The following is a 27603-nucleotide window of genomic DNA, read 5'->3' as shown; positions in this document are numbered from 1 at the left end:
TGTACAATACAACCTAATAGAGAAAACTTTACAAATCAAAGGTTAATATATAAAACATATGTATGATAACAAAAAACTATATCAAAGAAACATTTACATAGTGATAATGAAAACAATTATCTCCTTACTACATTAACAGTTTATTCATATGCAGTTATAGAATATGATTTTATTTTTTTTGAATATTTTTTTATTGGGAAAGTTGTTAGTTATCGGTACTTGTACTAACTTTGACGTCAAAAACTAATTACATGTTTTCCAATTTTTTTTTTATGAGAATATTTTAAACATACTATGTGCCTCGGGGGAAACAGTTATGTGGGAGTCTCTCCCGGAAGGGAAGCATACCCACTAAACCACCTCTAGTTCCTCCTACGCATGGTAGTGGAGATACCCTGATGTATCACCACTATGAAGCTGGATCAACTACCTTAGGAAAGGCACACCGGAACTATAGTGCACCTTCATCCCGGCCCTTAGTGGGAGCTGGCGGGTCCCCCCATACCCGCCACCTCAAGGCTATTGTAACTATCCTTTTTAAAATATATACAAACTCTCGGTTTATACAAAATTATGAAGTAGACTAGGACATCAAAATTTGTATATCTTTCCAAAGGTAGAATTTGTTATTTGGGCAAAAGATATTTTATATATGTGATCGTCTAATTTAGGACTTTGTTCTACATTGTGTTTTTATAGTAACTGATTCTTTTAGGTTATATTAGGAGTAATGACTATTCACTTTCATTCTCGAATCCGAGTTTAGTATCTCTTAATAATTAATTTAAATTAAATGAAAATAAAATTTATCTCTAACATACTTGTAAAAGGTTTACAAGCTATATTTACAATACCCATTACAAGTATCTAGTCGCTCCCCTCATTTCTTAAAAAAAATTCGATTCGAAAATTGAACATTAGAGCGACAGACTGCGCAAATTACATAATTTAATTCAAACAAACGGTCCAGACAAGTTTGGCATTGCGTGTGACCGCATGGGATCTACACCACTTCGAGTGGGTTAGTCGCACAGATGTTGCTACGAAGGGGTTGAGGTTCGCGATCATTATCGTGGCGGGGGGGAGACGCGGGGGGGAGACGCGGGCAGGACATCGGCGGGTTCCAGAATAGGAGCCTGGACCACCTCCGGTGCTACCTGCTCAATGTTATCTGCAATGACAACTTCTTGAGCGAATTCTGGGACGTTATCTACAACAGCCTCAACGCCTACGTCCAACAATCTGCTCGTTTGCACTCTCTAATCTGTTATAATTTGTTGTGGTCTTGGATTGCCAGCTGCTTGCCAAATTCTAAGGAAAACTGCCTCATACAGAGGAAGGTTCTGCATCAGGACTACAGCAGGATGAAAATTGTGTCCAGCAATTATACTGTGTACCGTTAAAATTTGGCAAATTGACAATCCAGCTGGGACAGTCAGGAATGTTCCATCGATGACTAGTACTTCACTGTCAGCGATGCAACGTTCGAAACCGCGCATGACTAATATGACAGCTTTTCCTTCCGCCACCGACACAGTGGCGAAAAGAACAGGACTTAACAAGCCTTATTAGGCCACCGCATATTCCTCCAAGGTGAGTGGCTGAGCCGGCTGTGAGTTTCTCCTCCACTTCCGCATCGATGGCAGCACACTCTCGTAGAGCAGGTGAGCAGCTCGGTTAGCATCCGGATATCTGTAAAAAAACATTCCAAAATATTTATTTCAAACTATATTACAAAACATATCATCTTGCTAATTTTTTTTTTGCATTGAATAAACTACTGCACTGTTTGAATATTCTTTGACTTAATAATAATAATAAAAAATGTTTATTTAGGTTACACACAAATGTAGATACATAAAATAAACAAGGTACAAATTAGTTGGAAGGTGGTAACACTAAAAGGCCTGGGCTCGGCGAATAGCTTGCCCGGAACGACAACACCGATTTTCAGCCCTCGCCTTATGGAGAATAAACCAAAAAGGAAAAATGAAGTTTTTAACTGTTGGTAAATTGATTAATCAACGAATATTCCTATAGGGATGTTTCAAATTAAAATTATATAATTAATATAATAAACTGTTAACTATGTAAATAATATATAATAATGTGAATAATAGAAAAATATAATGTGTCAAGAAAAATATCAAATCGCTCAAACTGTTATCAGGTACAGGTGTTATACCACTAAGTATTCCTAGTTTTTGGCTAGAGCAGACTTGATTGACTTCTATTATCCTATGTTACTCCTAAATAACAAAGGACACTTTTTACATAATATTTACTGTATTATTTCAAAACACAAATGATTGCACTGAAGTAACTTACATAATCTCAACAACCATTGGTAGTGTTTCTATTTACACAACCACCAGTGTATATAGAATGTACTGAAGATTTATATTTAATATTTGCATCACCTTACCTACTAGTTAATAATGCTATCATAGTTTTTCATAGTAAATCATCAATCAAAAGAAAAAATATACACACATCACTTTGGTATTCTGAACTAATTGAATGTCCAAATAAAGGGTCCATAAATAAGGTGGTATAAACAACACAATTCTTAAGAAATAGTTATCACTTACCTGGCAGCTTCTTCCTCATATATGGCATTCAGAGGAATACTCTCCTCTGAAGCCCTCCTCTTTAGTTCCTGGAACATTGTATTGCTGAAAAAAGAGAGGGTTATTTAATAACCTTGAGTAATTACTTTTAAACCGGGAAAATCCATTCCCACAGAAAAGGACCAAAAAATATAACATGGGCAGGGCTGTCTCAGAACAAAATATCCAAAATATTTTATTACATATACTGTCAAGCAAAAGTGCATATACAAACTTTGCACATAAGCATGAAATTTACAACAAAACAAGTGACTTTTAGTTGTAGTTGGCTTTTTACAATATTACTTACAGTATTCTTTATGAACAATAAAACAAGCCTGCAACTCAGCCTAAAGGTCATACACTAATAAAAACAAAGAAGGTATTTTTGTTATCTCACCAATTAAGCACCCAGGGAGTAGGGGAATGATTGTGCTGCCCAATCGTCGGTCCAGCTTTAAACGTTGAGTGTCGAAATCGCAGTTTTTGAATTACTTAGAGTAATAAATCCCATCCCGCAGTATCCAGTGCGCTGGACACCGGTCGCTGGCGCACCTCATGATTGTCGAGGCCCCCCTCGAGCGACTGACCACATAAAAGTTATCATCCCGAGAAAACCACCTCGAGTTCCCTTTGTAGGGAAACTACAAGAGGAGCTCCAGGTGGCCTGGGAGCCTCAGGGTGACGGGGATCGGGGACAGCTTGCTGCTCAGCCATTACTAAAAAAAATCCATAATTTATAGTATTTAGGTGAATATAAAAAAACGTTGTGTCGAAATCGCAGTTCTTGAATTTTAAATTTGAATAAAAAGCACGAGTGTGGATAATCCAGCCAAGCACTTTAGAAACGAAATGACAGACCGCGGTTAGATTGGCGGTTCGGTTGGGTTTGAAAATAGTGTTGCCACACAAACAGTATAAAGTTTTTAAAAATTCCATCAGAACAAAAAAGAAATATTTGATTATCGTATTAAGTGAATCTAAAAGCCTCCGCAGACAAGAGACTTATTCGCACAATAGTCTAATCGGCACATAATGTGAATAAGCATGTATTAAATAAAATAAATAAATAAAAATCATTTAATTCAGACCATAATAAGTCCATACATTGTTAGTAAAATAATACTTCAGCGACTGACTATCGGTCGACCAAAAAATTGAATTGTGCTTAACTTTTAATTTTAAACCATATAAACATTAAACTATCGAGACTTCTTCATGTGCATAGCTGCAATTGGCGCATATACACTGCCGATTGTTTAGTTTACTCGTCGATTAATTCCTTTGCTGCATTTCCCCTGACGGTATTCACATAAGATGTGTACTAAAATTCTAATGCTAAATACGGCGAAAAATTCGAGTTGCTGTTGCCGCGATAAAGCATCGTCTTCACTCAAAGACGGACTGCTTGGGCACACTATAATCTTCGATAATGCAAACGAAAACTTTATTTTAAACTTTTACAACATGTTCCTTTTAACAATAATCAAAATAAACAACCAAGTCGTCATAGTAATTTTATTTAATTATTTCAATATGATTTTCTTCCTTTCTTTTGTCATTGTCATTCATTGTCTCACGTCTCTCGCCAGTAACATCAACGTCCTCCCTCGACGTGAAGACCGATAAGGTCGTACAATTTTCTCAAACTCTCAGATGTCTTTCAACTGGAGTTCAGTGGTTACTTCTCTACATTAACCTCACCATATATTAGAAACTGTCGTCTAAAGAAGTGTCGAATCCTTGTGTGTTTGGTTCGTCTGTGGAATCGTGACGTAGGTCATTGGGAGGATGTTTTACCAGCAGTTCCATCAGATCATTATTATGCACCATCATTAATGCTTCCGCATGAAAGATTCTTTAAACATCCTCGTAGAACAGTAGACGGAGCACTCTTCTCGGGAAAATTCAGAACCTGCAGGAGGTAATGAAGTTGTGTGAAACGATGAAGCTACTTCTCTTCGGCGATCCTAAAGGTGGTGATGTGGTGTTATTTCAACCTTTGCATTTTTCATAATTTTTATATTTAGAAATTGTTACGTTGACATTGTCACTGTAATTTTTAATGAAATAAAATCAATATATTTGGTGTGCCGTTTATTTATTACATCGATATGTCTGTTAAAAGATTGGTATTCTTGCTTCAGAAATTTAGTGCAGTCTTAAATTGAGGTGGAGTGTTGTGAATGGGATCTTCTTGAGGATCGAAAGAGGTTGTTGCACTATTAGGTTGATTCTTTAAGGAAGATATATTTAAAACAGTAGAGAAGAAATATGTGCACGAGATAGAATTTTAATTTTATTATTTTACGTTGTTGTTCAATCAATTTATTAGTTTAATAATAAACATTATTTAAGTAATTTACAGTGTGTAATTCCTAACCAAATTCTATCAAACTGCGTTAAATCAAATTTATTATTTTTTAAGTATTTGTTATAATTTGTGTTACATTTTTTGTTATAGTGGCAACAAAATTTCTTTTCTTCATCCCAATCTAAACGAGGCACAAACCATAAATGACAGAATAATCTGTTGACCAATAAGAGACCAGGTGAGCTGACCAATCAGGGAAGTGGTCATGAATTATCGGGCCGTGCAATATCACCCCCGTACCGTTAATGTACAGCCAAATAATTCGTGTATAAGTAAAGCACGGCCTAATATTCCGTGACCAGTGGTCGCCAATTATCAGGTCGTACATTATCGTGGCTGTACAATATCGGTACGGTCTGGATAATGCACAGCCACGATAATGCACGACCTGATAATGTACGGCCCAATAATTCATGTACAAACAAAGGTTTGTTTGTACATGAATTATTGGGCCGTGCATTATCGGGTCGTACAATATACGGACTCGTCAAGTCATCAGTTTGTCAAATTGTTTCGGCGTAAATATTATAGCAAGAAAAAATTCTTACATCTTTTAATTACAGTACTTGAAATCTAAAAAAAAATATGAGTTCTACTACGGAATTCGTTCAAATAAAGGATTTGAAACCTGGCATGAAAAATATAAACGCTGTATTTATAGTATTGGAAGTGGGTCCTCCTACTTTAACAAAGGAGGCGCGTGAAGTGCGCACCTTGCGAGTTGCGGATGCTTCTGCTATGGTCAACTTTTCAGTATGGGACGAACCCGGAGCACTGTTGCAGCCTGGAGATATCGTTCGCCTCACGAGAGGCTATGCGTCACTGTGGCGGTCCGCTCTTACTCTTTATTCTGGAAAATCTGGAGACATACAAAAAGTAGGCGAGTTCTGCATGATTTTCAACGAACAAGTGAACATGAGCGAACCTCAGCCGGCTGCTCCTGTGGGCGCCTCCACCGCACAGCCTGCCAACGAGCGCAACGGCAACGGGAACGGAACGCACTCGGGGCCTCGCTCACTTATGCCAAACGCAGCGGCAAGTGGTCAGGGCGCTCAGCACAACAACCAGAAGCAAGATAGATATTCGGGAGCTCCACAAGAACATCCTGGTAAACACCCACACAAGACATATGTAAGGGGCAGAGGGCATCAGCGAGGCAACAGTCGGAGATAGCGATCACATTGAACATTGTTGTTGTCAATATGTCCAACCTCTCTCACTTTTGTTTCGTTGTTAAGTTTATATGAATTGACATTTCAATCTATTAAAATTAATTACTATCTGCATTTAATTCTTTCAATCACCCATTGCTTCCTTAAACCATGCAGTACCATGTAATGATCAACTTCCCCAGTCACAAGGATTCATGACATATGGTGACAGTGTGTTGTATGAAATTCCATATTAAGTGGGAATCTAATATAATTCTTTGACTGTATTTTATGTAAGTTTATGCTTTCATTTTGGTCTGGTTAATAAGAATATGTGTTGGGTGAAATTCGGACTGACAAACATTGTAAAATGTACCACATTATTTTTTCAAACACTATGTGTTTTCTATCTTGGACCTTAATAACTAGCAAAAATTGTTGCTTTAGGAGGCCTTGTAAAGCTTTTTATTTTTACCTTGATACATTTGTAATTACATTTAGTTGGGAAGAGCTTGTGCAACAGAAAGTCCTGTAACTAAGTTAATTTGACTGAACTCGCTTCAATATCTACAAGACCTGGATGCAAAATGCCAAATTAGATAATCTCTACCTAAGCTTTGCTATACCTACATATACATCTCTTCAGGTCGGTTGTACTGTGCACCGTGTGACCAAACCTACAAAACTAATATCAGATATGCCAGTCACCGCTGATTGCACTCTCAGAGATAGCAAGGTTCGCCATTGACGGACAATGTCATGGAGGAAATCATCATCACAAATTTTTGTATCTTTTATTGTATAGATTTATTCAAATGGGAAGTTAGACATAAACTTATTGATTTTACGATTTCTAACAGATGGCGTTAGAAATACAGAATACAAAAAAATATGTAATTATATAAAATCTCTTTTTAAAATCTTTTTTTAGATAGAAATTTTTAAAAATAATTAACAACTAGAAATAAAATGAATTTACTATTCCAAAGTCCAAATCTGAAAGAGTAATAGTTTCTTAGTAAACCCACCACAAAACCGTTATCTTTGTGGTACAGTAATATTATTATTATTCTCTCTCTCTGACAACTTTTCATCAGTGTCCTATCCAATTTTTAAGGAATTACAGACCTCAATCAAAACTATTTAGATACCAATCTCGGTCTATTGATACTATTGTTATTCACATTAGATTTTATTTTTGAGATGTGTATGCGTTGTGTGGCGTGGGCTGTCTGCCTGACCCGGCAGCAGCGGGTGGTCGCAGGTCGCAGCGCTTGCTGCTTTTTCTTTAGCAAAGCACAAATCAAAGCTCTCATTATAACAAGCTTCCTTTATCTGTTAGATAATTTTCTTTTACATACTAAGAACACAAATGTTTCTGTTTAACGTTAAAAAGATATTATGTTTTTTAGCATAGTGCTAGGGAACAAATATTATTTGCCTTATTAGTAAAAATCTCAAGCAGAAGAAATAAATAACTTGACGTTACACAGGATGTTCGGAAAAGACGTGTATTATGGACTACCATATATTTGTAGTCGAAAATACGCCGATTTGACTCAACTTACTTCTGTCCAAAGTTGCTTCGTTTGGCCACTAGGGGGATCAACGGGCAATTTGCAAATTATCTCAAAAGGCCTTACACAGATTTTATTCGTTTTGAAAATACGGTTTTTACATAAACTACACCTTTTTGTTAAACACAAACACACAAACACGAATATATAAACAATACGATTGAATATTTTTGCAACCTCCTGTGTAATCGTGTTTTGATGATTGATTTGGCCAGCGGTTTTGCCACAAAATAATGTTTACGAAGTACTTAACTCTTGAATTCGAGATAACGCTACTAATTTTTTTTTTATCAAAATTTAGTTTTAGAGTTAAATTTAATATAGTTTTAGATACCACATTGCAGTGTAGTGTCACATAAAATTGTTTATTTTTATTGTAATTGGACTTATGGCTGTAGATGTGGCATTTGCATCCCCATTTATTGCACTAAGTAACTAAGTGTTCATGAAGGAATTAAACGCATAAGATTTTATAAAAACATATTTTGTGGCAAAACCGCTTGCCATATCAAAATGTTATCAAAACAAAAATTTTTTTAATAAAATTTTCTAGCGAAGAAAAAAATGTTTGAGATTGTACAGACGGTTGTAAAAATATGATAGAGTTTTTCTGACAGTCATGTTTTTGAGCCTCCTGTTGATTTTATAACAAAAGGTTTGTTTTACAAAAAGGTGTTTTTTATCAAATAAAAACTATGGTTTCTAAACTTAATACTTTTCGAGATATTTCAATAAATGTAAAATAATTTACAAACTTTAATGCCCTCTTTAGCCCTTTAAAGTGGCCAAGCGAAGCAAGTTTATCTGGAGGTAAGTTGGGTTAAATCGCCATATTTTCGACCACGGATTCTGTGGTCCCGGACACCCTGTATATCTCTATGAACAATATAAATAAAGTAATTAAGAACAATAAAAGAAACACAATTTAAATGTCAAGCGCGGTACATAAGAATAACAAACCTCTGTAGTATGACGGAAGCTTATTTATGATGACTGCTTTTATTCCTTTTTTATTTATATGATCGAATTTCAAGCCAGCGGAAAACTGGTACCACTTACACTTACCTAGTATTTCGCAATACATGCTGGTAATCAAGTACTTCCTTATAATAAAACAGAAGTTACAGGTCCAATAATTTTATTTAACTCTTTGTGTAACTGTTGACCTCGCGCGTGAGCGGCGAGTGTTTTTCGTTCGAGTTCGAGTACTTGACCATGTCTGGAGATATATCTTGAGCCTTGTTGTGAACGAGTGGACAGGCACAAATAAAAATTATAAGTATTGTCATAGCGCTATTGGTTCTGGAAAAAAAATAGTCTACTGACTACCTTTTGGTAGACCTTTGACGTGCTTTTATTAATATGTAAGTAAATTATAATTCTTTTCCCTCACATTAGCTTAGAGAAGTTCGCCGACAAAATAACTAATGCTAATCTACCGGTGGTAATTGTCCGGTGTTGTGTTGTTAGCTGAAGACCACGTTCAGTGGTGGGAAATTATTGCAGCCTGGGGAGAGGTGCTGGCCCAAGCACGTTTGCAGAGTGGCTTAACGCAGACGACAATGCAACATTTCTTGCCAATACTATAAGTAATTAGGTACATTTACCACAGCGCAGGTCTGCGGTCGTCTTCGACTTTGCTTGTCCACAAGCACAAATGTGGTTCACTGACATCGCTCTGCTTTAAACATCTCGCCAACTTGAAAGAGTCCACTGATGAAAATTACATTCTGTTTTGTATTAATGACTAACATATGTAGATACTTAAGTTCAACAACAATTAAGTATTTGTATTTTATGTTGGAGCTCTCCGTTTCTTCAAATTAAAACTTCGATAAAGTTTGCAAGTTTATTTAAGGGACAGGTTTAAATGTCGTTAACAGAATGTACTCAATTTAAAGTTGTTAATGGAAAAAGTTGTTTATTACATAAACGACTACTTTTCTAAGCAATTAATAAACAGTGGTGATTTAATGCCGACAGCTTCACATTAATACTTTGAAGCTGCAAGTTAAACAAATAAATAATATTGTGACACATCGACAGACAGGCAGGGCGGAGACGATTTCGTTTCACCTTATTTTTCCCTTACCACCTTTTCTACCCTGTCAATAACCTGATATTTTCTCAAGCCTTGAACCAGCTCTTAGTGTTACATTCATTACATAAAAAGAAAACTTTAGACTAAAGCTACCTACGTAAATATAATGTGATGAGGTGATGAGACCTTGCTCGATGTCATTACTGCGCATTTTATTGCATTTATTGTACGATAGAATTGACAAAATGGGCAGAATGTGTGAACAATTTTCTGTAGTTTTGTAGCTTAGTTAATCTGCGAACAAAATAGCTGGACGACCTCGTCACCGAATATTTCAATACCCTTTGCTTTAGTAATAGTTGTTCCTAAAACGAAGCCGTAAAAAGTTATGTGAATTTGCAACAAACCACAACGATCACTACCTACTTGCGAAACTGATGCTTATTTAACTCGATTGAAGAACCGAATAAGTAAATGATTTTTAAGACATTCGTATTCATATATTTTATGTAATGATTATTATTTAATTAATAAAAATCTGCTCCGATTTTCCGCTATAATTATAGATTAGATATAGATTTTGTTAAAAGAATTGTCCCAATGATTCTTCTTTTAAAATATTGAGCGAATATATATATAACTAGGCGAATTACATACATGCATTTGTTTAAAGAATTTATGTTAATTTGTACAACGTAACGTGATATCAAAGGTCGCATAAAACTTTCTGCTGCCGACATAAAGTTATGTAAGTTTCGAGTTTTCTAATGAGAAGAAAGGTTACAAATGTGTGTATCGGCCAAGTGTGACACCTTGCCGAGCTGGTAGGCCTCACGGAACAATCTGACTCACTACTCGCCTAACCTACATCCGGTATATGATCTGGGGGTGTGGCACAATCCAACCTTCCTTTTTTTAAAGCAACTCATGATACTTTGAAAACATAAAAAAATTACTGCGTGCGTGATCGCGGGCAATTGCCTTTTGTTAGTTATTAAAGTTTTAAGATTCGTGGAAAAAGTATTGATATGAAGCGTAGAGTCTATTTAGAGAGCATTAAATATCGCTTGGGGATCTGGTGTGTGTCGGCAGTGGCCGCAGCAAGACGAAGCAAGACGGCGCATCGCGCGCGACCGCAGCCGCCCATAGTTAACTTTCTAATGGCCGCTTACCGCTTCACACTTACAATATGAGCTCATCTTCCATCATAATAAGAAACAAATGTACAAAGACATGGCGTTGCGTCAACAACACAGCGAGAAAGAAACAGCTCTCGTCAGATCTTTAGTATTAGTCTGTTTCAGTGAACCTAAGTAATTAAATGCAGCTGATTACTACTGAGAGCGTCGGTGGCGCGGTTATTAAGCGCCAGACCTGTAATCTACAGGTTGGGGTTCGATCTCCGCCACATGGCGAAATTTGTACATAACAATGTGTTCTTTGATTTTAGAATTTCATACATTTATTCAATGCTTACGGAAAAGATCGTGATGCAACCTGCATACCAATACATTAATAGCAAAATCCAAAATTATTATTATCTACATATCATAACCTTTACCTTCATTTAAATTGAACTTATTTTTCTAAAAAATAGTAAAACTTGATGACCTTTTGAAAAGCCGGACTTTAGGCAGACGTGTCAGTTGTGAGATCTGCAGACTTTGGACAAACAAAAAATAAAATTGCGATGAGCTCTTTCTAATGTCAAGGTCGATATCGACGGCAGTCACCGGGCGAGAAGCGGCGGATCTCTGCAGCTTCGGCAAGTAATACAGCGCGGAAAAGAAAGGTGCTGTGCTGCGCTGTTTTGCGTGATAGTAATGTTTTATTTCATGAGATATAATTTTGATAACTTCAAATCATGTTGGTTTCTTGTTATCCTATTACATGTTACTGAAGGTCGCTTGTATCATACGTAAAATACGATACGAAGAGTCAATTACTTACATCATCTCTGTTGATGATTGCTCTTCATTACGTTTTTGTTCATATTCTAAGACCACTTCACCCACGCAGACCACACCTTGACATTTAATCAATAAAATTATTGATAAGTTGCATCTGCAAAAAGTTCTGTTTCCTAACCTGTATAAATATAGCAATAAATGTTTTTTTCTTTTGTAAAATACATAACTAAAAAGTTATCTGACCTGCTGGTTGTCTTAAGTTAAATTAAATTATGATAGAACTTGGCAATGTCATAAAGTATCACAAGTTCCTTGTCGTACCGTTTTGTTTAATATATTATTAGGTGACATAAGTAAGCGCCGATATAGCGACGCGACCGCTGCCAATAGACATCTGTTATTGTACATACGTTGCCTAACTATAATCGACGGAAGAGAAGACACAAAGACAGAAAAATTTTCCCCTTCCTATGCGTCCCCCTCTCAATCAAATCTACTTCCGCTTCATATCCATTTTCTATAAGAAAAGGAAGGGAAGGGAAAGAAGACTAAAATCAGGCCTCCGGTACGCACACTCATTAGATTAAACGCGGAATTATTTCCACTTGACGCCTGCTTTCTATATGGTTATAGTACACAGCTGTTATAGAAGACAGTACAGACTTGTCATTTTTGTCATTTCCTATGGCCATGTAGGTATTATATATTTCTCCGTGCTCTAACCCGCGCAGTCAAAGTGAACGAGCACTAATCAGATTGAAGTGGTCGATTGTACTAACGGCTGACGGCTAATGTGAACACAAGCTCGCCATATCTACCGCGCCCGCGTCCGTGTCCGCGGTGACGCCCGCGCCCGCGCCCGCGCTTGCCACTTGAACAAGCACTCCATGGTCATGGCCGCGCGGTGACTTCTCGCGCGGCAAACCCTAATGTCAAGGACTCGTCTTGTGATCTGGTTTTATTAGAAAATACTAAATTTTAAAATGTTATGAGAGCTTCACGCATATTTTTATATATTTATAGCGCATAATCGATTAATTAATTAAACAGTGACGCCATTAGGGAGGGTGGGGGTTGGCGGTCCATAATTTTACTTTGAGATGTTTTTTATTCCGTTTGTTTGTCCTTATTTTTTGGGAGGATTTTCAGTTTTTATTAGATAACGTTATGTGTGTGCGGCCTCATCACACGAATGTGCGGTAGGCCACACTGGTACGTGTGCGCATGAGCAACGTAGCCGACAATTGGCTCGAAATATAAATACGAGTTGCGATTACTTCAGTTAAGAAACTCTCACATGGCACGTGGTGTTGTAATTTTCGAGTAAACTGCAAAAATATATGTAACTAGCAAATGTTTTTGTTTATATCAAGAAGTAATACTGCTATCATTCTGTTAACATTTTTTGTCCATTTTGTTTAGCTGTTTCTGGTCACATGTCCCGGCCATCTCCATTTTTACCGTCTTATTTTTCTTAGTAAATCCTCCACCTCAGTTGTACTTCTAATATCTTCTGCTCTTCCACGGTCTTTTAGCTTCTTCGTGCCGTCTTTGTGAAAATGTTTTTGAGTTAACGACCAAGTTTGAGAGTCATACGCGATACATGGCAAGGTGCATCACTAAAACACCATTTTTTAGCAGTCATAGGAAAGTGTCATTTTTTAAACATCTCCTTAAGGATCTACCTTTTCTATCTTTTCCAAGTACAATTAACTCTAAGGTCCCTAAATAAGTTCCGTGCAACTGCCAATGGCCATGTCACATGTCACAATGGCCATGTCAATCAACACAGAGCTTGACAGCTCATTTACATATATTTATTTATTTTAATTAAGATCTTATTAACAGATCTTAAAAATATATCTAAATTAAGGCCTTAATATTAATTAAAGCGCTACCGATTGCAGCTGCTGCTGTGCGGTGCGGTATGGACCCTGTAGCCTAACAACAAACAGCTGCAGGCGACTTGCCTCATTTGTTCTAGTTTAATTTGACACATCGGGCGAGTTGCGAAATTTATATACATGCAAATAGAAACTACTTATCTCGATTAGATCGCCAAATTTAAATACAATAACACAATGACTAAAAGCTTTTCTCGCAGCACACAGCACAGCAGCAGGACCACCAGAAGAAGAAGGGATAGAAGATCTATTATGTAACAAGTTGAGGAGAAAAAACATGGCGTATTGTAGCGGGAAGTCGAGAGCAAGATCAATGTATAGCGTAGGGTAAATGGGAATTATTGTATCACTAACAATGGAAGAGTTCTCAAATTTATTACGACGCTAAAAATTTAAAAATCAAAAGACAGTTTTCATTGTGAACGAGGTATGGTGTTCGTCTTGGACATGAGGTGACAAGGTTTATGAGAGGTTAAAAAATAAGAAAATGGATTATGTCTTTTCTTCGTTTCGCGGCAATAGGAGTAGCAAGGGCGAGTGGCTCGGCGTGGTGGCTGATAGCAATTGTACTAATTTGTCAAGATGTGGAGCCCAGCGCTGTGCTTTAAGAGGTGCCGGCGGGGGTGACGGCGAGCGGCGACGGGAGGCGGGGCGAGCAAGCGGCTGGTATATGGCGAGCGGGGCGCGCGCGGCGACAGTGCTCGTGCTTACCACTGCTCGAGATGCCGCGCCGCGCCCGACCCGCGTCCTGCTGGCTGGCGCTCTGCCTGGCCGGCGCCGGTGAGTCGCCACTCGCCACCGACACCACTTGTCGCCTCTCGCGCCCTCTATTCTATGGATTTCGTTTTTGTAATGTGAATTATCATGAAACGAAAATCTTGAATTTAAATTCACTATTAATTAATCTCTATATATAATCAGTAAACTACCTTCGGTGAATCTATATTTCTTGTGAACCCCATAATTATATTTATCTTCATCCATCACCGCCGGGTGTTTCGCGGTCACATATCGTAATCACAGATTTAAAGTGAAACGTAACCGTTGCCGCGCCGCAGAGGGCGTCGCGTTGAGAAATTGGAGAGCTTTGTATTGCAGGGGACGAGCAGAGATAGAGACAAGTGAAATGTTATGTTCACAACAGCATAGGACAGGTCGTATCAACAAAGTCTAGCTTTAGACTTTCAGTAGTGCAACAAAACGGTTTGTATACCTACTGAATTAGTATATTTCATTGTGAGTTCGGAAAGCCTGTCATTAGTCATTGCAAAGAGTTCCGACAAATTAATGTCCACCCGAGCCGAGAAGGTGAGGGTTGACAGTCGGAACAAGTTACTATGATGGTTCCGCACGTGTACTGAACAACTATTTTAAATACAACTGCGAAAAATGAAGCAATTTAATAAAATAATAAAATAGAATATAAGTAGAGATTTTCTTTTGTTTTCTTCACCCATTCTGGGTAGGCAAAGGGTACTATGCCCATACAGCCAAGTCTTCAGTAGATTTTTTTTATTGAGATGAAATGAAATGAAACCTAATACTCATTGAATCAAATCATTAAATCTGATATTGAAACAAATTAGTAACTTCTTTTTAGAAATTTTTGCATGAATCATAAAAACTTCTGTTTTTTTTCTAAAAACTTCGTGGTTGGTTTTTTCTTTTTAATAGACATTATTTTGACAGTTGGGAAAGAGAACGCACGAGTTAGGAAAAGGTAAAGGAAAAGCTCGAGTAATAGCACACATCCCGACGCTTTACGTCCCTGCAATAAGCTAGTTATTTGAGCAAATGTATTAAAATAATTATTTCCACGGACGCTCAACATATACATAGATAGACAACAATCTATTAAAGATGTAGTTCGCCTCGGCCTCGGCACATTGTTTTGATGTCATATGAGAACAACATTTTGTAATATCTTTTGATAGTAACGTCTTACTGATATAGATGCCGAAACTCGTCTGGATTTTGTGAGTCGGTAAAATTGCGAAATTATACCAATTTATATCATTATTTTGTTAAAGAAAAGTTATTTATGTAAATACTTTGTAATGCTATATCCCCCCCCCCCCGTAGCACTCAGGTAGGTAGGTTTATCGACTTTTACATAATTAATTTCAACGTTACAAAATTTCCTCCGCCCGCGACCGCGACCGCGACCGCGAGTTCGGCCTTGACGCGCGCGAGCCTCTGCGCTTGCGCCTGCCATACTTCCCCGAATTGTCCTTTCAAATTTTAAATCACATCGATCATCGTCGCCTTCGTAAACTAGTTTAAGAAAATAACAGGAGTAGAGTATTAAGTTACTTTTACTAGATCACGGCCACTGGTAGATCGAGCGTTGTTATTTTATACAAGAGATGTCGCCACTTGCCATATCTACATCCACGTTCGGACAAATATATGTTCAAGGCTAAATAACATGATGAAATGCTTACTCGTTTCTGGTAGTTACAATGTCTGCCTCTTCAAAATAAAAATACTTCATAATATAGACGCAACAATAATCACATGCAATACATATTTTCTTGCATTTTTTTGTTATATATTTTTCTTTGAATTCTGTTTTCTCATTTTTTTTCGATTCGAGTCGTATTAGTTACGTTACCTATAGGTTGGTCGTCCGCAGAACAATCTCAGGGAGGGACATTTATCTTTAAACATTTCATGATAATATCAAATAAAGAACAATTTAATGATGCTCAAGGAATGTAACATTCTAGTGATGAAGAATTTTTTTTTAAATCGGCAATATTGATAATTCTGTTTCTGATTGATAATTCTGAATTAAGATATCTGAACCTTTGAGAGAGGTGCTGCTATCGCGGTTGGTTCTAGACTCTATAAAATAGCAGTGACATCGTGGAATTTTAAGTCTTCGTAATAATATAAACGTAAAGTCCTAAAGACATAGCCAAATAACAATGAGAGAAGCACTATCAGGGTTCAGAAACGGGCGAGATCTAAAGAAACGTGGAAAAACTGGATAAGAAAATTTGTTAGTTTTGTTTTGTAAATTTGAAATATGTAGTTTTAATTTCATTTTACCAGTCGGTAACAGGCTGGTTATATAACGACATGCAATGTCGTTTAAACTTTTTTTACGACTTACCGTGGGTTTCAAATATAATATCCCCGTTTCAAACATATCTCTGTTTTGTTAAAGATAATGACAGGGATCAGGATATACGGAGATTTTGTAGAGAGAACTCGTCTTGAAAGCTAGATGGTAATGGTTTTCATACTAAATTTTTGTACTGTCCAATGTACTGCTACGTTATCCCCTTATAAAGTTTTACAATATGTTAAGTTGGTATAAAACTTTCTTGAGCGTGAGTGTAGGCGGCGGCGGCCGGTTTGTAATGTCCATCTTATGTTAATTACTTCTAAATAACACGCAGTGGATGATGACAACAGGTCGCGCGGCCGCGGTCGGGCTGCTCGCATGTTTTCCATTAATGGCCTCTAGCCTTGGTGAATGAGTGCGAGCCCGCCGCGGATCTACTTTGAAAATACACAATAAGCAAAACCATAAATTAAGATGTATCAATTTAAGACTGAATTTAATGAACATATATCACCGGTTGCTATTCACGAGAGACGCTCCGGTTAATCGCGGTTCCATATTTCACGGGCGAAATAATTTTGTGTAAATTCTGTATTCACGACAAAATATTTGTTAAAGGTTTCGATAACGGTTTCCAATGCAAAAATTTTACTGTATTATTTGCAAAAATTTTTGATTGGTCAGATATAACGTAAAATATTCAACTCATTTTTATGATAATTCTGTTTATCTGTGCAGTCGTTCTGACGTCGGCGGGACCTGCGCCCCCCGCACCCTCCGCGCAGCCCCTCGTACGCCTGCCCCGCTCCACCTCCAACAGCTGGCTGCAGCTCGTCGCAGGTCTCAACAATTTTATCCATAACTAAACCGATCAAGTCTCATTTGAAAACATTTCTGACGAATGAATGGCGCTAGAAAGCAGTGAGCAAGAAAAAAAGGAAAGCAGTCTAATACTTTTTAAATGCCCTATGTGAAAAAAGGTACTCGTGATGCGATTTGTTTGCCATATTCGCCTGCTTCATAAACGCCGGTGTCGGCAGTGCTCACAACAACGGCCAGCGCGTACCACATTTTGTTTTCGTCATTCGTCAACGCGTCGTATGACCATGCGCCGTGCGCCGCGCACCGCGTCGCTTGCGTTTGGTAAGCGTGTTGCGGCGAGCGGCGCGCGGCGAGCAGCATGTTAAAGCAAACGTCATGTGTGCAGACTACGCCCGCAACAACATGGAGTTCGGCGCAGAGGGACCGCAGTGGTCGCTGCCGGGAGTCGCCGGTGCCAGGGGACCTCCCAGAGGTAGCGCCTTCCTCACACACACACACACACACATGCTCATCTTATCATATAAAAAATATCTATTGAAATATGAAACATGATTTTCTATGTAATATAATATGAAACAAGATAGGTTAATAATATATATATTTATTTTAATTGCTAGCTGATTGCGCAAATTTCTCCGCGTGAAAAAGAATGAAAAATATTTTTATCTAATTTTTTATAATTAGTTAGTAATAACCGATCAATTGGTTGCATTGCTATCAGCGCGCGCGCCGCCGCAGCCCGCCATCTTGCCCCTGCTAGTGCTACCCATGGAGGTACCCGCCCAGCCGCCGCCGCCACAACCAGGTAGCCCACCGCAACCGTCCGCCGTCTGTCGCTCCTGTACCTACTCAGATTGTTAAATCTCTTTTTTAGTTCCAGAATGCCCAGTTGTAGTCGCGACAACTCACAAGGAAGATGTTAAGGATAATTTCAACAGGAAAAGAGTTTCGAGTAACGGATTCAACGATTTAGACGAAGAATATTCTTCCGGCCGAACGCGAGGCCCGCAGAAACCGGAATTAGACAGGGAGCGGCCCACGGCAGAGCCCTCTTACGAGTTTATCCCGGAGGCCAGCACCGGCCCGCCGCCGACGTTCAACAAAGTGGGTGAGCCATTCCTCATACCTTCATAATATGATACGTTTAGTTCGCCGTGAGATATGGAAGGAAGCAACAAGTTTATTGCTATTTCTATGATCGATACAATGAACGCAGTAACTTCGTTTCCAGTTAGCTCGCAACAGCTGGTGGAGATGTTCCGGTCGCAGACGCCAAGCGCGCCCTACGAGCCGCCCATGAAACTGTCGGGGCATGATCTCAGCGAGCGCGCTCCTGCGCCGCAAGCCCCCGAGCCGCAGCGTTACCGGCGTCAGTACTCCGCGCCCGCGCCCGGCTCCGCGCCTGGCCCCGCGCCCGGCAGCGCCCAGTACGCTGCCCGTCAGCGTACGCCCCCGCGCCCGCGCTTCGACCGCCCTCTTTTGCTGCGCGGCCAACTGACCGTACCCCGCGCTGACTACTCCGAACCTTACACCGTGTGGTGAGCTCATTTTATAACCTCGCCATCTTGTGATACGGTCGGTTCTGACTGTCGATAAAGGACTGAACTGGAACAATGTCGTTTTTCTTGGAATCTCCCAGCGTTGATGTCTATTCGTGTATTTCTGTTTTTACACAACCAAGCCGGTTGAAATCCTACGCTTGGTTCTTTTCCTCCAAGATGAAGCTAGAACACTCACGACAGTCAGATGAAATAATTTATTGATGGGTGTGTGTATGTGTGTGTTGTATTGATGACGGTGTAGTTGTAGTGATTATGTAAAGCGAGGCGTGTGCACTTCCGCAGGTGGGACGCACAGAGCGGCGACGCGCGCGTGGACCACCATGCCGGCGCCGCATCCACGTTCCGAACCATAGCCGACGGCAGCGTCTACCGTGTCGAGGTAACCTCCTTATGGAATTGCATTCAACATGTACATACATACTAAATAAGTAATCGAAGATCTTTTCTTTCGGCACCGCCGGTCAGTTAGGATTCGTCGACACAACTCTGTGACTTTGACATAACTTTAATATCGATGAGAAACTCTACCGGTGGATATCATCACTCTTGGTAACCGTCTGTACCTGAAACATTAATGTCAGATTTTCTATAAATGATTTAGCTAGATAGAACCTTGGTAGAAGTTAACTAAGCCTATGTTGATCAAAAACGATTACGCTATCTCGCGTGTGGTCTCCAGTCGCACGTGGACCGCAGCGGTGATCGCCCGCTGCGCCGTTGCGCCGTGGGCTCGCCCGAACGCGCCGCACCCGAGGACCGAACGTTGCCCGTACTGCCCCTCGAGTTAGACCAGTTCGTGTTCTCAGGTAGGTTCTCAGCCCGAGGTCCTAAAATATCAAAAAGGTGGAACTCCAACAAGCTTATTGTGGCGACTTAGAAGATTGCAGATAGACGTCACGCTCCGCTTATCTTATTCGGGCGCCACATGAAAGTCGTTACCCTTCTGTGCCTGCCTCTATTCCAACCGATCCCGGCACTTAAGGCGTTTTTCTTTTCTTGTGCATGTCTTTTCCTCGTACAGGTTACGTGGAGAGCGGCCGTGGCGATGGCGGCGGCGTAGCGGAGCTGTGGCAGCGCGTGGTGGCGGGGCGCGCGGGGGAGGCGGGCGGCGCGCGGGGCGAGACGCTCACCGCACGCCACGACCTCCTGCTGGCACGCGACGGCGACCGCCTCGTGCCGCTCTCGTACGTACTCGTCTCGTTTGCTCACTTCCTGGTGTTTAGTTTTTGGTATAGTCGCTCGGTCGCTCGCTAGTTGGGCCGCACTTGCGATGCCTACGTGAACGCTTGCATATTTCGTTTGTTTGTGGCAGGTACACGGTGTCGGTGAACAGCTCGGTGCTGGGGCCGGACTGCGACGGCTACCATCACCAGTACATCGAAGTCACCGAGCAGGAGCACTCGCCCAGTATATTTAATCTAGATTTGGGCAAGTATCGCTTTTCTTGACATCCCGAGGTTTACACTTCGGCGATAAAAGTAAACTTGTGATTGGTTTAACTTTAAATATGACGCCAGTCGTTTATATGTGTGTGTGCAGACGAGGCTTGCGACCAGGTGGAGTACGTGAACGCCAGCGCGCCGGAGCCGCGCGCGCGCCTCGAGCCGCTGCGTGAGTTCACGCTCCCGCGCCGCGACCCGCGCTACGACCTCAAGTTCACTGAGTTAGCAGCATTCTACTTTATATGCATCTTTATTAAGCCAACTGCTTAATAATCGTTGGGCGCAACGTCCGCACGATCGGTGACGGTTATCCTTTACGGTTGCACTTTTTGCCTATAGTCAATTTTGATTCGTTTTTCCACAATTAATACACCTGCGCCTCGGTTAAAATTGGCACAGATTTAATATTAATCATAATGAATAGTTACAGTTTTTACTAGTATTGCTTATCTCGCTAGGTTTATGCGCTCGTACGAGCGGAGGTACGCGGACGGCGCGGAGGAGGCGGTGCGCAAGAACCTGCTCGTGCAGAGCCACCGGTTCGTGTCGTCGGGCAACCGGCAGGGCGCCACCGCGCAGCTCGGCGTCAACTTCCTGTGCGACCGGCTGGACGCGGAGCTGGCGGAGTTGCGCGGCGTGCGGCCGGCGCCCGAGCTGCGCCGCGCCGAGCGCTTCCCGCACCCGCGCCGCCAGCTCGCCGCCGCCGAGGACGCGCTGCCGCGCCACTTCGACTGGCGACCGCGTGGCGCCGTCTCGCCCGTCCGATGTAAGCGCAATGCTCAAAGATATTCTGATATGATGCTAGATGCAGAGCGGACGTTCTGTGAGGTTTTAATTGCTTTTTTTTTATTTCCTAAGTCGACCGAACTTGTACTTGAATATTTAGAAAGTTATAATCAAAATAAAAGATCACTCTTATAATTACAATAATATTGATCCATTCAGTTTCATCAACGGGTGGGTGTCAATTATCGTATTCCGGCGGCACTAGTATTAGTTAAATATTTACATGAGGTTGTCGACAGACCAGGGGCAGTGTATGTCGTGTTGGGCGTTCGCGGTGACTGGCGCGGTGGAGGGCGCGCTGTTCCTGCGCACGCGCCGCCTCGTGCCGCTCAGCGAGAAGTGCCTCGTCGACTGCGCGCACACGTTGGTGCCCCCCCCCCCCACTGTTGTATACCTCGCCTAGCGCCTCGCCTCGACCCGCCTTCCCGCCTTCCCGCGGAGCTTAAAACACCTTAAACATACTATATTGAATAAAAACAATTTAACCAACAGCAAACAACCAGGCCTGGTTTGCATTATACCAGTATAGTAGGACAGTAGCGCTGGCTTGGCATGTGCCGTACTGTATGGGCTCACTGGCGCCAATTAATGTTTATATTACATCACTAGCTATTCTCGTGCGGCTTCATCCGCATGAAATTCTATTTATTTTTGTTAAAAAGAAAACTTTGTTATATTGTTTACATCGCGTAAAACATTCATAACTACCGTTGCCGAAAATTACTGTTGCCATGGCAACCATGCGTCTTTGCTACTATTGGCTTGCAATTTTTGTCCCTTACCCGCAATACAATTTTCTTTAATATACTCGCCTCCTAAATCAAATGCCGTGAAAATATCCATATATTTCATTTGTATGCCAGCTCTGATTTTGAGCGCTACTGTCCTACTGTCCTACTGTCCTACTGTCCTACTGTCCTACTGTCCTACTGTCCTACTGTCCTACTGTCCTACTGTCCTACTGGCATAATGTAAATCAAGCATTATTTAGCATGTTGCTCATTACATACGAGTAACTCAAGCTCAAGTGAAAAAACCCTGGCATACAAGTACAAATGTTAACTTTACTGTTAAATAGTTTACAATTCCTTAAGACGGCGGTCGTTTTCTTCGTGTGAGCGAGACGCATAATATTTACGCGGGATTTACGATAAAAACGGATAATAACAGGTTAATGTACGAAAAGTGACCAATGACTTCCTAACTTGACGGCCGGGTGGGCGACGACCATTCAGCCCTCCCAAAGAGTGAACGTATTAAATGTCATCTTCCATACGAGGCGGGAAATGCTTTTATCGGTCTTATTGTTCGGTCGCTAATTATCTTTGTATTACTAAACAGGCATGGAGCCAACGGTTGCAAGGGCACGTGGCCTAGCCGCGCCTACGATTACATCCGCGACCGCGGCCTGCCCGCTCTCGATGAGTTCACGCCGTACGAGCCTAAGGTGAGACTCATCAAATGGTTTCCTGAGACTTGCGGCCTCCGAGCGCGCTCCGACCGACGAGTCGTTGTAATGGTTCATGTTGTTGTTGTTGTTGCAGGTGGACGAGTGCGCCCGCCCGGAGCCCGTCACGCGCATCAGCGGACACGTCAACGTCACCGTCAACAGTGTTCCCGCTCTCAAGGTATCTATTGTTTTCTACCGATAGTCGCCGTTGAAAAGGCATATCAAATTCTTACTTCCAAATTGCAATTTTTTTTTTCAAGAGAATCAAATACTCTTTAATGATAATCTCTTAAGTAACTTGCAATCGTACACGTACCCGTATCCGTAAAATTACAACTCTGAATGTTTGGATGGATATTTGTTAAAAGGAATCTCCAGAACGGTTCAACGGATCTGGATGAAATTTGGCATAGATATAGATTTCCTGCTTTGTTTGGTGTACGTAAACGCCGCCGACAGAAGCAACTGAGGTATCGGCCTCGTGGTTCAGGGGCGAACTTACCAAAACCTATGTGATATGTGACAGCTGGCGATCCGGCGGCACGCTCCCACCGTGGTGATCGTCGACGCGACGGCCAAGAGCTTCACCACGTACTCCAAGGGAGTCCTGTACGACGAGCGCTGGTATGTACACGTATCCGAATGTAAACGATTTTGTGATATTACCACAACGCTAATTTTCAGATTGATCATTTCTAAGTTATATTTTAGTTAAGTTAACTTTTTAGTTACAAAATCTAAAGTTTTACTATTATACAAATTGTGAATCGCAACTTGATGAAGTGCAAACACGTGTGTTGTGCGCAGCGGGAAGTCGCGGCGGCCGCTGAACCACGCGGTGCTGGCAGTGGGCTGGGGCGAGAAGCGCGGTGAGCCGCACTTCATCCTCAAGAACTCGTGGTCGACTGCATGGGGCGAAGGCGGCTACGTGCGCGTGCAGGCGCGAGGCAACACGTGCGGCGTGCTCAGCCGGCCCTCCTACCCGCGTCTTGAGCGCGAAGACGTGCTGCGCGCCCCGCCCTCCGCGCCCGCCGCGTCCGCCGCGCCCGCACAAAGCGCCGAGTCCGACGATGTCTGAGCCGAGCGTCTAAATGTGCCATTTTTGTGATAATAAAGATTCTTTATAATTCAATTGTCTATTATTAAAATAAAAAAAAAACAAAACATCTTTCGTAGTGTACTCAGAAGGCTTGGAAGGAATATCCTTTGAAATCCTGTCGATTTTGACATCAGAATAGTAATCCGTATACATACATATATGATACAGACAGACCGAAAAGGTCTGAAACGGTGAGCATAAGTAAAACTAAAATAAATATCTCACTAGCGCCCTCCTGTCAACGTCATAATATTAGGTCCTTACATATGAAATTGGCGTTTTGTATGGGAGGAACAAAAAGTCGAATATTTTTTAATATAATATATTTAATTAATCAAAGTATGAACCATTATTTTCTATGCACTTTTGCCATCTCATAGGTAGTTCATTGATCCCTTTACTAAAAAAACCAGTCGGACGGGAATCAAAATCTTAATTAATCTTTCAAAATAAAATCTTTGAAGGCGATTTGGACTGCCCCATCGGAGTTGAATTTTTTCCCTTGCAAGAAGTTATCCAAATTTCGAAAAAAATGGTAATCTGTTGGAGCAAGGTCCGGGGAGTACGGAGGATGTCTTAGACTTTCCAATTGAAGCTCTTCTAATTTAGTAGCCGTCTGTTGCGCAGTGTGTGGTCTAGCGTTGTCGTGAAGCAGCAGTGGCGTGGAGCGATTGACCAGCCTAGGTTGTTTAGCCGCTAGCTTTTCCATCATGGTTTGCAATTGCTGACAATAGACATCAGCCGTAATAGTCTGGCCAGATTTGAGAAAACTGTAATGAACAATACCGGCACTAATCCACCAAACGCTTACAAGTAACTTTTTTGGGGTTAATTTTCGCTTGGGGCAGGATTTGGCTGGCTGGCCAGGATCCAACCATTGCGCTGAGCGCTTCCGATTATCGTAAAGAACCCATTTTTCACCACAGGTAATGATTCGGTTTAAAATACCTTCATTATTGTGCCGGTTCAGTAATGTAACGCAACAGTCGACGCGCGTTTGCCGGTTTGCTTCAGTCAATTCGTGAGGTACCCACCTTTCAAGCTTTTTAATCTTCCCAATTTGCTTCAAGTGAATTAAAACAGTTTTATCACTAACATCGCAGCCTGCAGCTAACTCGGACGTGGTTTGCGATGGATCCGCTTCCACAATAGCCTTCAACTCTTCATTATCAACTTGAGTCTTAGGCCGTCCACGGGGCTTGTTCTACAGATCGAAATTTCCAGAACGAAAACGTTGGAACCAAAAACGAACTGTGTTTTCTTTTGCAACACGACCGCCATACACATCATTCACCCTTCGAGTCGTTTCCGCAGCACTAGTACCACGGCGGAACTCGTACTCGAAATAATGCGATATTTTAAGTTTTCCATTTTGTAAAATGAGTGACGCAAACAGAAAAAAACAGAAGAAAAAAAACAAATGAATGACGGTCATCGAACCACAAATACATGAGTCTATAGCTGTACAAATTTGAATTTGGAATTCCTTACCAAAGAGGAGAAATTCGTGATTAAAGTGGCCAGTACGAAAAACGCCAATTTCATATGTAAGGACCTAATATATCAAAGCCGTCACGTCATCTTGTAATAGAAAAGAAATTGAAAAGAGCTGCTTATCTTTTTTTTTTTCTTTTTTTTTTTTAACTATAGCATATCAATTTAGATACCTCCAAACGGTTTTTCTTCTGAATATTAATCAAGAAAAGATTAGGTGAACATTTTTTCTTTTTTCTATACAATTAATTTGGCATTAATAACAAGGAGGGCTAAACTTTAGATTACGTACCGTCAAGTTGTCAGCTGCAATTTATATGGCGAACACAATTATATCTCAGGACATACTAGACAAAGTTAAAAGTTGCGGAAACTCGTAGATTTTTAGTTATTGAATAAATAAAATCGTAATTTAGGTTAGTTTTTTCCACTACTTTTGACGTAACTTTGACAGTTTCTTTTAATAAGTGGCCAAAGGCTTTATTTTATACAGCCTTAAGTCATGTATGTTACTTTAATCGAATTATTTTTATTTGTTATTTAGTTTTTTTAGACGTCACACACCGCGCTCGCAACGGTTTGATGATAAAATGACTAGTACTATTTTGTTTGTTAAAAGTATTCTGTCCATGTATTACTGGATTTTACGTGATTTTTTTTTTCCCAATGAAAAAATAACAGAGTTTAATGCTTTTTTTTTTTAAAACAATCCAAAAATATAATAATATAAAAAGGTACATAAAACGCATACATGACATACGTAAATAAGTATCTACTATAGCACCGCGTTCAAATTCCGCTACCTCTCGGATTGGACGCGCTCCGGGGACGTCCCGACAATCCGCCCGACTGCGCGCCCGACGGAATTCCCCGCATCGCCGTGAGCCGCGAGACATAAAACGAGTAACACGCGCGTGCGCATCCTGTCGGGACGCCGCCGAGTCCTAACTAGTTTTAACGTAAAGCTGGAATCGTCTTTTGTTATTTTAATTTAAAATTATAGTTCTGAAAACAAATAACAATTATTGTGTAAACTTTTAGTGTCATGTCTCGTGTTTAGTTTTATGAACGCGATTAACTCAAAAGAAAATATATGTTTTGTTATGTGTAAACTATTTGGTATACATACGTGTATGTCGACTAACTGTGAGTTACGATAAAGTACTTTTTTGTCCTAGAACTGTGACCTGTGATTGACTGTATGTTACCGGCGTTTCGTCTGCGGCGTAGAGCCGCCGTTGTTACCTGTACTACCGTAGGTAGGTAGGTAGGTTAGGTGGGTTTTTGTTTTTTTTATTTTTATTTTTTTTTATTTTCCACCCGAGAGTACACCCTTCCGGATGGGAATTTATTCATGTGATTCACAATTTTTAAATTTCCTTATGTGCTAGGAGATCTTTTACATATTGTGTCGCAGGGCCCGGGCAGCAGTCATCCTAAGCGATTTGATACTATTGTCTGACTGCTGCCTGGGCGCAGTGTTCCTATAACTAATTTATTACTATATCTAATTCTATACATAAAAACGAAACAAAACAAAACAATTCTTTATATTTGGATATAAGTAGAAAATTCTTACGATACATACATACTGCTGTTTATCTATGAAAATGAAAATGAAATACAAACGCGGATAAAACCCTATATCTAACGTATATCTGACATATATAACTGATGGAATAAATTCTTAAATTTGGTAAAACTAAAAGTTAAAACATATAATTAGTCGTGAGCTATACTCCGTATATTGGCGACATGTTTATAAATCACATTATAAAAGCCTTAGGTAACTTACAAAGAATTGGTGATTATTAATGATGTTGATAGTATGACTCAAATAATGATATAGAAAAATAAATAAAAGATGGATAATATAAATAATGGTATGTACTAGGTATAATGTTTCACTGATTTATTGAAGAATTGAATAGTTTAAGGTTGTCGATGATGTGGGTTATGAATTTAACGAAGGACTCTATGGCAGACGCTTTATTGATTATTTCGGTGAGTGTATAGGGGGGCACCTTAAGATTTCCGCAAAAGAGTTCGTGGTCAATTCTTCGGCTAAGGAATCGCGGGCACTCTTTTATTAAATGGGTTAGAGTTTGAGCCGTTGTCTCGTCACAGGGGCATGTCTCGTTATCTACTATTTTAAATCTGTATAGGTAAGCCTTATGGTAACCGTGTCCAGTGAGAAATTGCGTGAGCTGAAATGTGACTTTGGTAGCCGCCCAGAGGTTGGACACACTGTCAAGTGTGGGGAGCAAAGTTTTTGTGTGGCTTCCCTGTGGCGCGCTCTGATACCTGGC

General features: G+C 40.5%; 2 protein-coding genes across 2 annotated transcripts; both read left to right on the top strand.

Annotated features, from left to right (window-relative positions):
• Positions 1–5475: 5475 nt before the first annotated feature.
• On the top strand, positions 5476–6555 carry LOC106711591 (SOSS complex subunit B homolog). The gene has a single exon (XM_014503950.2). The coding sequence runs from the start codon at positions 5569–5571 to the stop codon at positions 6154–6156; it is 588 nt and encodes a 195-aa protein (XP_014359436.1). The 5' UTR covers positions 5476–5568; the 3' UTR covers positions 6157–6555.
• A 7721-nt stretch (positions 6556–14276) lies between these two features.
• On the top strand, positions 14277–23779 carry LOC106711580. The gene is made up of 17 exons (XM_045684330.1): positions 14277–14346; positions 17378–17479; positions 17847–17933; positions 18183–18266; positions 18336–18569; positions 18693–18999; positions 19306–19402; positions 19703–19829; positions 20045–20207; positions 20336–20451; positions 20563–20686; positions 20924–21231; positions 21491–21614; positions 22593–22698; positions 22796–22879; positions 23228–23325; positions 23509–23779. Exons 1-17 carry the CDS (start codon positions 14289–14291, stop codon positions 23777–23779), a joined length of 2490 nt encoding a protein of 829 aa, XP_045540286.1. The 5' UTR covers positions 14277–14288.
• The last annotated feature ends 3824 nt before the right edge of the window (positions 23780–27603 follow it).

This window comes from Papilio machaon, chromosome 26 (genome assembly GCF_912999745.1).
Source record: "Papilio machaon chromosome 26, ilPapMach1.1, whole genome shotgun sequence".
Lineage (NCBI taxonomy): Eukaryota > Metazoa > Arthropoda > Insecta > Lepidoptera > Papilionidae > Papilio > Papilio machaon.
The sequence above is the reverse complement of the archived record's forward strand: the minus strand, read 5'-3'. Positions and strand labels throughout refer to the sequence as shown.